We start from the raw sequence: 13,878 nt of genomic DNA on the forward strand, positions 1-13,878 counted from the left end.
TTCTAGTTCTAATTAAATTTACAGTATTAACAGTAAAGATATTATTACGGCAGGAGTTATATGCATACTTTATTTTTTATTTTTTTTAATGAAACATGCCTGTAACTGCTTGAATTACATCTCAAATTTGTGTGATGTACATAATCACTATTTTGATAAATTCTTTACTCTCTGTATTCTAAGCTTAATAAGAATTCAGACCATTCGTTGTGTTTCTTTGCATTACAGAAACCAGGAGGAAAATGTGGAGAGGGAAAGAGTAATGATCAGTACTGTATTCTAGACAGTGCTAGACTTTGTTTACGAGACCTCTTCAATCACCTGGGTAGATGTGTGTAAATTCCTTTCTTTGGAACTCATTGTACCCAGAAATAGGTTAATATGGTATGGTGGAGGCTGAATCAGTAGAGAGGTGGTCTGCAGTCCTAATGGACACCTGTTCGAATCCCGGGTGGGACAGGGAACAGTTTAAAGATTCAAATGTGTTAATAGACGACTTGGCTGATTTACCAGATGATCCACCGACATGCCGCAAAAATACCCTTGCTAATACCGATACACCAGTCCTGTATGAGACAGCCCTAGCATGTGTTCAGCATAGACGGTGGGTGTTAGCGCCGAGGTGGTGTCATGTGGAGGTGTAAGGTATGTTGGAGGGTATAGTATGCTGGAGGACTACCGGGTCTTGGGAACAGGTTGTGGAGCCTATGCCCACAATCAGACACTTTAAAAAAAAAAAAAATGTTTGAATGAATCGGATGTTACAATATTTCAAAGAATTTCCAACAACCCCCTGGGGGTAGGGTGGTTTTTCAAGATTACTCCCCCAGTATCCCTGCTTGTCGTAAAAGGCGACTAAAAGGGTTGGCGGAGGGTTAGTGCCCCTCCCCGGAAAACAACTAACTAAAAAAACAAACGATAAGCCTCGGACAAGGACTGACCAAACGATGACGACCAAGGACCGGACAAAGGACATAGTTATCGGAACGTGGAATGTAAGGGGAGCGAATGATGAGGTGAAAGAGAGAGAGATTGTCCAGGTGCTTGAGGGTGCGAAAGTGGATGTATGTGGAATAACTGAAACAAAATGGGGAGGAGAAAGTGTGAGAGAATGGGAGTATGGATGGGGTATATGTGCAGGAGTAGGTGAGAATGAGAGGGCAAATGAAGAAGTATGTATAGTTGTGAGTAAAAGATGGAAGAAGAGCATAAGACAGTATGGATCAGTTGGGTCAAGGATTGTGTGGGTAAAGTTGAAAGTTGGAATACAAATGTGGGCGATTGTGTGTGTGTATGCACCAACGCAAGATCGTGCTAGAAGAGTGAGAGAAGAGTTCTGGACAAATGTAGAAGTGTGCATGGAAAAGTTTGGAAGGAATGAGAAAGTGTTTTTGATCGGTGATATGAATGGTAAAGTTGGGAATGTGAAGGTGGATGGAATAGTTGGTGAGTGGGGTGTGCCTGCTGAGATAGATGAGAATGGGAGTGCGTTAGTGGACATTTGTGCTGGGAGGGGGTTGGTGATAGCCAATACGCTCTTCGGGCATAAAATGATCCACAGGTATATATGGCGAGTGATGAGAAGGGTGGGTGGTGAACTGAATGAAAGGAAGGCAATAATTGATTATGTGTGTGTGGATGAAAGGATGCGAAGATGTGTAATGGATGCAAGAGTTTATAGAGGTTGGGGGAGTGGATTTTCTGACCACTACTTGGTGGTGGCCAGAATTAGAATTCAAGTAAGATGGAGGAATAGAAGAAAGGAAAGACGAGAGGAAGGAGTAGTTGCAAGGAGAGTGGAAAGGTTACAAGAGGATGAGAAAAAGGCAGAGTATAAGAGAGAAGTGGAGGAACGATTGGGCAAATATGAATTGGAGCAGATGGGAGACGTGGAAGGTGTGTGTAGGATATTTACAGAAGAAATATGTGCAGCAAGTGATGTGGTGTGTGGAAGGAAGAGAAGACGGAGGGGGGTGCAAGGAACAGCGTGGTGGACTGAAGAGGTGAGACAGGCTGTGGCACAAAAGAAGAAAGCATACAATGAATGGATGAGAAATAGGGGCATGGAAGAAGTTGAGAGGCGGAAGAGAGAGTTATATGTAGAAAGAAAGAGAGAGGTGAAAAGATTAGTAAGAGAGAGTAAGAAGAGGGTGGATGAGGAATTTAGAAGGAATTTGAGTGTAAAATAGAGGGATTGTAAGAAAATGTTCTGGAAAGAGGTGAAAAGAGTAAGACAGGGCGGAAGTGAAGTTAGCAGGGGAGTGAAAGATAAAAATGGTAGATTACTAGTGGAGAAGGGAGAAGAAGTGAGCAGATGGAAAGAACACTTTAAGGAATTGTTGAACATAGAAGATGGAAGTAATGCGAGTATAAGTGGCTGGGGAATGGCTGGGAGAAGGAGGGAGGTGAGAAGACAGGAAGAAATCAGTAGGATAGAAGTTGTGGAAGCAATGAAGAAAGTTTAATCGGGGAAAGCCCCAGGAATTGATGGAGTGTGTGATGAAATGCTGAAGCATGGGGGAGAGATAGTAGTAGAATGGATGTGGAAAATGTGAAGATTGGCCTGGGAGGAAGGTAGAGTCCCGGAGGACTGGAAGTCAGGTATAATTATTCCCTTGTACAAAGGAAAAGGTGAAAAAGAAGTGTGTGGTAATCATAGGGGCATTTGTCTTCTTAGTATAACAGGAAAAGTGTATGGTAGGATACTTATTGACAGAGTTAGAGAAAGAACAGAGAAATTAGTTGGAGAAGAACAGGGAGGCTTTAGGAAGGGAAGAGGTTGTGTAGATCAGATATTCATTATTAGATCTTTAGTGGAAAAGTTTCTAGAGAAGGGAAAGAAGTTGTATGCGGCTTTCATGGATTTGGAGAAAGCATATGACAGGGTGGATAGACAAGGATTGTGGAAAGTGTTAAGAATATATGGAGTAGAAGGGAAGTTGTTGAATGCTGTGAAGAGTATGTACGATGGTGCGAAGGCTGCAGTGCGTGTGGATGGTGAACTAAGTGAATTTTTCTCTTTGAAAGTTGGTTTGAAACAGGGATGTGTCATTTCTCCATGGTTGTTCAATCTGTATATGGATGGGGTAATAAAAGAGGTACAAGGTAGGGTAGTGGAAGTTGGAGTGGCCCTGGTGAGAGAGGATAGTGTTTGGAAACTCCCTGTACTGTTGTTTGCAGATGATACTGTGTTGTTGAGTGAAGATGAAGGGGAGCTGGAAGGCTTGGTGGATGAGTTTGGGAGAGTGTGTAAGAAACGGAATCTAAAGGTGAATGTAGGGAAGAGTAAAGTGATGGTCTTTGAGAGAGATGAAGTCAGTGAATGTACAGCGAGGTTGGATGGTGAGGAACTGGAAAATGTGAGTACGTTTAAGTACTTGGGGAGTGTGATGAGTAAGGATGGAGGTTTGGAGGGTGAAGTGCTTGAAAGGGTACAGCAGGGAAGAAAGGTTGCTGGTTCTTTGAAAGCAGTGATTAGAAGGAGGGAAGTGAGCATGGAAGTGAAAAAGTTACTACATGACAGTATTGTGATACCAACTCTAACGTACGGAAGTGAAGCTTGGACGTTGTTGGAAGGACACAAGTCAAGAGTGAGAGCAGTGGAAATGAGTCATTTAAGAGGAGCCTGTGGAGTCACATGGAGAGACAAGCTGACGAATGAGGATATAAAGGAGCATTGTGGTGTGGGTGTGGATGTGATAGGAAGCGTTATGAGGAACACACTGAGGTGGTTTGGCCATGTGGAGAGGATGGAGGGTGAAAGACTGACGAAGAGAGTGTATGCGAGTGAGGTGGAGGGGGGAAGAGGGAGGGGGAGGCCGAGGATGAGATGGAGGGATGGGTGGAGAGGTATATGAGAGAGGGGTGTGTGAGTTGGGAGCAGGGCAGTGAAATGGCAGGGAACAGGGCGACTTGGAGGCGATGTGTTTGTGGCCACCCCAAACGGGATTGAGGCGTCTGGCAATAGACAGAAATAGAAGAACAAGAAGTAGTTGTAAGGCTGTTTGTGAATAATCATTTACACAAGTAGCTGATACGGAAACGCCTTGGCCCAACAATTAATACCCATTCTGTGGCATGGTGTGAACAGATGATTTCGTGTGGTATGGGAGGGTAGTTAGGCTATGTGTGATGTGGAAAACTGACTATTCGTGGTGTGAAAGGGTGATTTTGTTTAGTGTGGAAGTGTGATTTTGTTTAGTGTGGAAGGGTAATTATGTGGTGTTGGAGGTTGCTTTGGTTTAGTGTGGAACGGTGATTTTGTATGGTGTGGAAGGGTGATTTTGTATGGTGTGGGAGGTTGATTTTGTGTGGTGTGGGAGGTTGATTTTGTGTGGTGTGGGAGGTTGATTTTGTGTGGTGTGGGAGGTTGATTTTGTGTGGTGTGGGAGGTTGATTTTGTGTGATGTGGGAGGTTGATTTTTTATGGTGTGGAAGGGAGATTTTGTTTAGTGTGGAAGGGTGATTTTGTGTGCTGCGGGAGGATGATTTTGTGTGTTGCGGGAGAAAGACTTTGTGTGGTGTGATGTGAAAAGGCGTTATGCTGTATTGCGTTTTGCTGTGTGGTATGGTGTGGTGTGGTGTGACGTGTCTTCGTTAAAGTGGCAAGAGTTTACGGGAATGCAGCATCTCACGTCAAAAAATGTTCCTAGGAAAAAGATGGTCACACTAGCTCCTCGTGATGCCCCCGCATGTAAAAACGTAGAGATGTCAAGAGATTAGATATTGTGGGTCGAAACATACTGTTCACATGATTTAATTTTTTGTCAGATAATTGCGACAGGAAAGGGATATATATGATAATGAGGAGAACCTCGTCGGTAAAATACTAACAGCCACCCCATTTTACCTCCTGCAAGGTGTAGGTGCCCAAGGCTAGACCACCGTAGTCCAGTATATTTATGTAATCAGTGTACTTCCCTTGGTGGCACTACATGATAGATAAGATTCCAGTCATCTCTTGGTGATCAGACCTACGCAAGACCGTCACACAGACTGGAGCGTTCTAACCACTTGACCACCAGACGCCTTGATAATGTCATGGGTGGAAGCAATCACTGGGATGATTAACCTCTCCGTCACTTAACTGCGACAAAGAGACATATGTATGATAATCAGGAGAACCATTTAGGACAAAGGAAAAAACACGGTCTTATGAAAATCTACACAAACGAGAGATTTCACCATCTTTTTTGCCTCGTTTTCTCCCTTAATCTGAGATGCGGTTGTCAACATAATTAAGGCGATGTCGGCAAGAATCTGATATCGATGATGAGAAATTGTTTAACCGAGCTCGAACAGGGTGCCGTAAATGTCAAACGAGGGGAGGAAAGTCTTTTAATCCATTAGCTAGGATTATTATCGCTGCTGAGCCAAGTGATGAGAACGCCGAACTTGTCCTAACGCCGAACTGGTCCTAACGTATGCCAGTTGGGGTCCTTACTAGCGATGACGAGAGACCGAAAGAGAGAGAGAGAGAGAGAGAGAGAGAGGGAGAGAGAGAGAGAGAGAGAGAAGTCTGCAGCTAAAAGGGTAGAAATTAATACAGAAAAGCAAATCATTTGAAATATCGCTGCGTATTACAACTACTCCTCGTTTGCGAAACTGATATAAATGAAGAACATCCAAAGGTTTGTTTTTCCTATCCTATCTTGCACAGTTGCCTGATCCTCTCATACACTTGTGTGTAGTCCTTACTGTCTTGCATTTTTCTGCCTACTTCTACCCGGCCTTACATTGCTTCACTCTGCCTCTCCTTACCCTACCTTACCGTACCATACCCTACGTTACCACAGCATAACATTCACTCTTCATCCTTGTCTTCTATGTTTCTTTCCATTTCCTTCGCATTTATTTGTGCCTCATGTTGCTTACCCTTGCTTCACTTGTACCTTTGAGCTTATCAGATCTACCTTAACCTGCCTTTTCCTACCCAACTTTGCCGGACCTACCTTATCCTATGCTAACTTGTCATATTTTCCTCTCCCTCGCCCTGCCTTGCCGCCCTCAGTTCTACTTGCCTCACCCTATCCAGCCAGAGTCTTCTCGTCCAGTTTGTATCCAGACCATCTCTTCTCTGCATATGACACTACCTTTCTCTGCTTCACTCTGCCTTACCTGTAGTCTTGTGTTGACCGCCGAGACTGCCTCCCTGACCGTCTGCGTGACCTGAGAAGTTGCCAGGTCTGAGATCACGCCTGCCTGAGGGTAGTCTGCTGACGTCGACCTGGAAGTTTAAAGAGAAAGAACGAAAGTGAAAAAGTATTTCTGAAGGATGAAGGCAAAATTTGAGAGTGTGAGTTTGGTAGACTAGGAAGTGTCTGAAAAAGTGGGCAAGAGTTTAGAGATAAATAGAATTTGAGCGCAATGGAGGAGGGAGAGTTTGAGAGTGTGGAGGAGAGTTAAAGGAGATTAGAAAGTGTGAGAAATAGTAAGAATCATTTCATACGGCCTAAAGTCTGCTAGAAGGACGTACATTATATTTCATTCTTGTTATCAAAAAATTTTATTCAGCTATAGAGAGAGATCTTTTATGAGAAAGGGAATAGAAACAATCTCCATGAACTTCTTCACAATCAAATCTCTCTCTCTCTCTCTCTCTCTCTCTCTCTCTCTCTCTCTCTCTCTCTCTCTCTCTCTCTCTCTCATTGAATACATTCGTCCGGAGGCTAAAGAATAATACGAAACCTGTGTCACGGGATTAAATAGGTAAGGGGAAGCTCAAATACTGTATATACTTTCAGATTATGAGCCAATAAGAGAAAGTACTTTAAATGTGGAAGTGTGCATGGAAAATTTTGAAAGGAATGAGAGAGTGTTTTTGATTGGTGATATGAATGGTAAAGTAGGGAATGTGAAGGTGGATGAAATAGTTGGTGAGTGGGGTGTGCCTGCTGAGATAGATGAGAATGGCAGTGCGTTAGTGGACATTTGTGCCGGGAGGGGGTTGGTAATGGCCAATACCCTCTTCAGGCACAAAATGATCCACAGGTATACATGGCAAGTGATGAGCACGGTGGGTGGTGAACTGAATGAAAGGAAGGCAATGATTGATTATGAGTGTGTGGATGAAAGGATGCGAAGATGTATAATGGCTGCAAGAGCTTTTAGAGGTTGGGAGAGTGGACTTTCTGACCACTACTTGGTGGTGGCCAAAATCGAGATCCAAGTACAATGGAGAAATAGAAGAAGGGAAGGACGGGAGGAAGGAGCAGTTGCAAGGAGAGTGGAAAGGTTACAAGAGGATGAGAAAAAAGGCATAATATAACAAAGAAGTGGAGGAATGATTGGGTAAATATGAATTGGAGCAGATGGGGGACGTGGAAGGTGTGTACAAGATATTCACAGAAGAAATATGTGCAGCATGTGATGTGGTGTGTGGGGTGAAGAGAAGACGAAAGGGGGTGCAAGGAACAGCATGGTGGAATGAAGAGGTGAGACAGGCTGTGGCACAAAAGAAGAAAGCATACAATGAATGGATGAGAAATAGGGGTGTGGATGAAGTTGAGAGGTGGAAGAGAGGGTTATATATAGAAAGGAAGAGAGAGGTGAAAAGATTAGTAAGAGAGAGTAAGAAGAGAGCGAATGAGGAATTTGGAAGGAATTTGAGTGTAAAGTGGAGGGACTGTAAGAAAATGTTCTGGAAAGAGGTGAAGAGAGTAAGACAGGGTGGCAGTGAAGTTAGTAGGGGAGTGAAAGATAAAAATGGTAGATTACTAGTGGAGAAGGGAGGAAAAGTGAGCAGATGGAGAGAACACTTTAATGAATTGTTGAACATAGAGAATGGAAGTAATGCGAGTATAAGTGGCTGGGGAATGGCTGGGAAAAGGAGGGAGGTGAGAAGACAGAAAGAAATCAGTAGGATAGAAGTTGTGGAAGCAATGAAGAAAGTCAAATTGGGGAAAGCCCCAGGAATTGATGGAGTGTGTCGTGAAATGCTGAAGCATGGGGGAGAGATAGTAGTAGAATGGATGTGGAAGATGTGCAGATTGGCCTGGGAGGAAGGTAGAGTCCCAGAGGACTGCAAGTCAGGTATAATTATTCCCTTGTACAAAGAAAAAGGGAAAAAAGAAGTGTGTGGTAATCATAGGGGCACTTGTCTTCTTAGTGTATTAGGAAAAGTGTATGATAGGATACTTATTGACAGAGTTAGGGAAATAACAGATGAATTAGTTGGAGAAGAACAGGGAGGCTTTAGGAAAGGAAGAGGTTGTGTAGATCAGATATTCAATCTTAGATCTTTAGTGGAAAAGTTTCTAGAGAAGGGAAAGAAGTTGTATGCAGCCTTCATGGATTTGGAGAAAGCATATGACAGGGTGGACAGACAAGGACTGTGGAAAGTATTAAGAATATATGGAGTAGATGGGAAGTTGTTGAATGCTATGAAGAGTATGTATGATGGTGCTAAGGCTGCAGCGCGTGTGGATGGTGAACTGAGTGAATTTTACTCCTTGAAGGTTGGGTTGAAATAGGGATGTCATGTCTCCATAGCTGTTCAATTTGTAAATGGTTGGGGTAATAAAAGAGATACAAAGTAGGGCAGTGGATGTTGGAGTGGCCCTAGTGAGAGAGGACAGTGTTTGGAAACTCCCTGTACTGTTGTTTCCAGATGATACTGTGTTGTTAAGTGAAGATGAACGGGTGCTGCAATGCTTGGTGAATGAGTTTGGGAGTGTGTGTAAGAAACGGAATCTAGAGGTAAATGTAGAGAAGAGTAAAGTGATGGTTTTTGAGAGAGGTGAAGTCAGTGAATGTACAGTGAGGTTGGATGGTGAGGAAATGGAAAATGTGAGTACGTTTAATTACTTGGGGAGTGTGATGAGTAAGGATGGAAGTTTGGAGGGTGAAGTGCTTGAAAGGGTACAACAAGGAAGAAAGGTTGCTGGTTCCTTGAAGGCAGTGATAAGAAACAGGGAAGTGAGCATGGACTTGAGCATGACAGTATTGTGATACCAACTCTAACGTATGGAAGTGAAGCTTGGATGTTGTTGGAAAGACACAAGTCAAGAGTGAGAGCAGTGGAAATGAGTTATTTAAGAGAAGCCTGTGGAGTCACATGAAGAGACAGACTGACAAATGAGGATATAAAGGAGCTTTGTGGTGTGGATGTAGATGTGATAGGAAGCGTTAGGAGGAACACACTGAGGTGGTTTGGCTATGTGGAAATGATGGAGGATGAGAGACTGACGAGGAGAGTGTATGTGAGTGAGTTGGAGGGGGGGAGAGGGAGGGGGAAGCCGAGGATGAGATGAAGGGAGGGAAAGGAGAGGTATATGAGAAAGGGGGGTGTGAGTTGGGAGCAGGGCGGTGAAATGGCGGGGGACAGGGCGACGTGGAGACGATTTGTTTGTGGCCACCCATACGGGATTGAGGCGTCTGGCAACAGATAGATAGATAGATAGACTTTAAATTCATTTCCAGAAATATGACACGTGAAGCAACCATGGGCTCTGGAAGGTTGCAGAAATATGTTAGGGACGGTAGTTCCCAGTCCTATGATCATTTGCACACTCTTATATTCCAGCTGAAGCCTATCACAATCACATGTTGAGATAATGATGCATGTTATTTTTGTATTGTCAACAAATTTACTGACAACGGTCATGATCCTTAACACTTAATCTGTTGGGAAATCATGTATATTTTATTCCTGCTACCTCTAGATGGTTTTATTCACATTATGAAAGACTTTCGAGCTGGGAAGGGTAAATACAGCTTAGACATCTCCCTAAATCTCCTCTAAACTGAATGTAATCTTATGGAGGTAGCAACATGCAAACGCAGAGATACCACTGGATTAAAGATGATAAGCTAAGGCCAGTTATACGTGGTAGATTATGCATTAAAATAGACGAAGATCTGTATCTTGAGGCAATCCGACAGTCCACAGTGGTGACTTAATTCAGTTTATTCCACTTCTTTGCCTCCTTCCTTTTAGTCATGAAATGTCAAAGGTCAGGTTAGGTGCAAGGTTAGATTAAATGTCAAGTGAAGTTAAAGCGAAAGAATTGCCAGGGTGATGACTTCGGTCATATATCTAAGATGCGGTCAAAGGTCGAATACCAGATCAATGATGGAGTATCAGTTCAAACGTCAGTTCTTAAGCAAGGTGATGTCAGAGATCAAGGACAAACGTAAAAGGTGGCGTCACGACGAAATTAAAATGAGGTGAGTGAAATGTCAAGGTCAATGGTCACAGGGTGAATATCTGAATATCTAACTGAGTCCCATGTTAATGGCTTGGTCAGTTTTGAAAAGGCCAAAGATTAGGTTAGGTTACAGCCATAGGTGATGTAAAAGATCTAACATCAGGTCAAATGCTAAGATGATAGGACAGACATTACGTTATGACAGTAAGTCAGATGTAAAAGTCAAACAACAAAGCATAATACTCACACTAAGTTGTCATGAGGTCGTAGTCCAGCTAGGGAACTCACACGAGCCTCCAGGGTGGCTACTTGTTTGGCTGCGTAAGGAAAAAGAGAGCAATTTACCTTTTCAGCAAGATGATGTTTGCTTGGGTTTACTTCAGTGCCTTGAGACGATTATGTTCAGATTTGGCAAGCGGCTTCATTTAGCCTCTGATAAGCTGAAAACATCTTGTGGAGGTAATAAGAAATAAATATAAAGGACGTTATCATAAAAGAAGCAGTGAACAACAGGGAAAGCTTGAACAAAAATAACTAGAAATTGATGAAGAATGTTGCCAAACAGGAATGGCAATAATAATGACGATGAAAGGGAGAGAGGAAAACAAGCCAGTAATGTTAGGAAATATACATTAAAACAGGTGTCATTAATATCAAATGCCTATTCGCCTAGATGAGTAGGGAAGAAGAAATAACTCAGTATCTTGGTATATTCAAAATTACTTTATTCTTCCTAACTCCAGGCTGTTGTCGTCTGCTACATATAGGTCTCGTACATTGGAGTCAAAGAAGGCTGTAGCTAACCCCTTCAGATTTAAAAGTCTTTGCTGAGCTGAACAAAATAATCAAAACATTAACTGCAATATCTTTAAAACAACAAATACAAACAAAAACATTAACCCTCTCATCCACTGAATTTCTTTTTCATTTTTATTCTTGGTGTCTCCAGCTGATTTTGTTCCATTTAGGATAGACCTCTAGTAGCAAAGGGGCTCGTTAAAGCTATATCTATACCTTACAGCGTGAAGTCTTTTCTGACCTCAGCAAAAATCGCTTACAGATTAAGTCTTATACACGTCACAATCAGGGTGCTACATGGCCACTGGGTAGCGGCTATTCATGTGCTACATGGCCACCGGGTAGCGGCTATTCATGTGCTGCATGGCCACCGGGTAGCGGCTATTCATGTGCTACATGGCCACCGGGTACCGGCTATTCATGCAAGTGTCTTCCCGCCACCATTTGAATCGGCCGTCATTTCATCTAGGCACCAGAGGGGTGGGAGGGAGTCGCTCCACGGCACACAGGTGAAAGTCAGTCTGCCCATGCTTTTGCAAGTGTACAATGATGTCTCCAGTTTCCTATTTGTCTGATTCTGTCCACACTACCTGTAGCAAATTGCATCATTCACCCCTGCCAAGCTTCTTTCCAAGGATACCACAAAAGGGCTCAGTGATAATGCCATAAGGCCTGTCTTGGATGCAGCAGTGTCTGGTTTATTGAGTAATGGAGAAGTTATCACTTTGAAAGCAAAGCCATAATTGGTGCCGCGGGCAGAAGCACGATCATGTCCTGCTCTCGTGCCGAAAATTACTTCTCTTCCTCACGTCATTACTCATCAATGCAACTACCTTCAGACCTGGGGATACTTTTATTCGCAAGAGAGAGCGTTGTTGAGTAATATGATCTTTAATTTATTTCCCTAAGTTCTATATTTTTCGAGATATTAAGCTTTGGAAATAGGCAATTTCTGGGAAATTGCCCATAGTGGGGTGACTACTCTGTTAAAAATAGCCTGGCGTTTGAGCATTAAAATTCACCATTGTGACATGCCAGTTAGAGTAGTAAAAGCAAAAAAGAAAAGCAAGAAATAACAGAAAAAAGAAAGTGAAAAATATGAAAAAGATATGCAGTAATACAAATACGGCAATATGAAGAAGTTTATCGGGCTGTCTATGTATTCTCTATGTAAATTTACATATAACCATATGTGTTATTCATCATTATCTGTCTGTCTTTCTAACCATTATTCATTCTCTGCACTTCCTCCGCTTTTGACTATATCTATCTCTCTGTCTATCTGTCTTTCAGTCAGTCAGTCAATCTGTCTATCGATCTGTCTATGAATGTATGTATGTATGTATTATCTATATATAATATTTATCTATCTATCTGTCCTTCTATCTATCTCTACCGATCCATGGATGTCTATCTATGCCCCTATTAAGTATATATTTGACTATATGTATATATTTATCATTCTTTCTCCCTCTCTCTGTCTCATATATATATATATATATATATATATATATATATATATATATATATATATATATATATATATATATATATATATATATGTGTGTGTGTGTGTGTGTGTGTGTGTGTGTGTGTGTCATCACGCAATCAGTGAGAAGCCAAAGGCAAAGAGCCTGCAAAGCTGTTCTCTCCAATGAAAAACAAAACAAAAGACAGTCATTTTCAAATCCGGTTCATCTTAATATACGTGGACATATTGCCATTAACTGAATGGAGGTCACAGACGAAGAAAAATGTGGACTTAAGAAGAGAGTTCTAGAACTGACCTGTTGTATAAATAAATCTCTGAGACTACCTATTAAATCTTGGATTAGAGAGCTGGACAAAAAAGGGGTTCAGAGTATGCTGCCAGACGGGTGCTAGATGCAAGCTGTAATGAAGGGAGGGATGCAAGCAGACAGTTCAAAAGAGCAGTGACCGTTGACGTAGTGATATTTAACAGATAAAGATCAAAAGTGCAGTGGAGGGAGAGAGGTTAAAGGGAATCAATAGGTGAGCAGTTGATAAAAATAAAATTCTTTGACTCCACCCTGTTTAGAAGAGCTGTGTGTGTGTGTGTGTGTGTGTGTGTGTGTGTGTGTGTGTGTGTGTGTGTGTGTGTGTGTGTGTGTGTCGGGGGGGGGGGAGACCTCCCACCTAACCCATGCACATGAGAGTTGTACTCCTCACAGGTGCGTATAAGACCACGGTACTATGTCAACAGAATCGTAGGGCATGAAATCGGTTCAACATACCCAATCTCTTGTCAACTGAAGTAATGTGGTCTTTCCATGATAGATCCCAAGACAAGGATACGCCAGGTACATTTAGAGAGGATGAAGGACTGAACTACTTCTTGCCGGATGTTGAAGGATACTCCTGCAGAAGATTTTGGCGGTCTGAAGGATGTAATAACCGAGTTTTTGATGCATTAAAAACAACAAGGTTTCTATTTCGCCAATCAAAAGGATGAGCCAAGTCAGAAATCATTTGTGCCATAGCATCATGCTGTGATTGCTAAAGAAACTGCTGTGATAAACACTGTGAGAACTGGATGGAGATGTGAAGGATGGGGTCATCAGAATACGAGTAGGTTGGGTTTGATGTGAAACTCTAAAGATCATTGATTAAGGAAGAAAATTAGTGATTGGGTTAGAATCCTGAGGAACAGCACTATCTATTACTGTAGAAGAACAGTGGCTGTCTACAGCAGCAGCTATAAAATGACCAGAAAGGCAAGGAGAATTGAAGAAAAAAAAAAAAGAAAAATCAGATAAAAAATTAAAGATTTATACCTGACTCAGTCGCAAACCTTTGACATGTCAAGTGCAATGGCTTTCACCAGTCTCGAAAGAAGGATGATCAAGAGTCAGAAAGGAACCAAGATCGCCAGTGGAGTGTCCCTAGTGGAATCGACAGTGGCATTTGAAAA

The 13,878-nt window shown here is 42.3% G+C and overlaps 1 protein-coding gene across 1 annotated transcript in view; it reads right to left on the reverse strand.

The window, feature by feature from the left end:
• LOC145409320 (uncharacterized) overlaps positions 1-13,878 on the reverse strand; it is a 554,443-nt gene that overhangs the window by 162,898 nt on the left and 377,667 nt on the right. The window contains exons 4-5 of the mRNA XM_080279791.1: positions 10,396-10,465; positions 6,118-6,226 (exon numbers count right to left, since the gene is read on the reverse strand). Of these exons, the coding sequence (XP_080135917.1) occupies positions 6,118-6,226; positions 10,396-10,465 (179 nt within the window). The remainder of the gene's footprint in view (positions 1-6,117; positions 6,227-10,395; positions 10,466-13,878) is intronic.

This window comes from Coenobita brevimanus, chromosome 80, assembly GCF_032717465.1.
Source record: "Coenobita brevimanus isolate Jiangsu-jjx chromosome 80, ASM3271746v2, whole genome shotgun sequence".
Classification (NCBI taxonomy): Eukaryota; Metazoa; Arthropoda; class Malacostraca; order Decapoda; family Coenobitidae; genus Coenobita; species Coenobita brevimanus.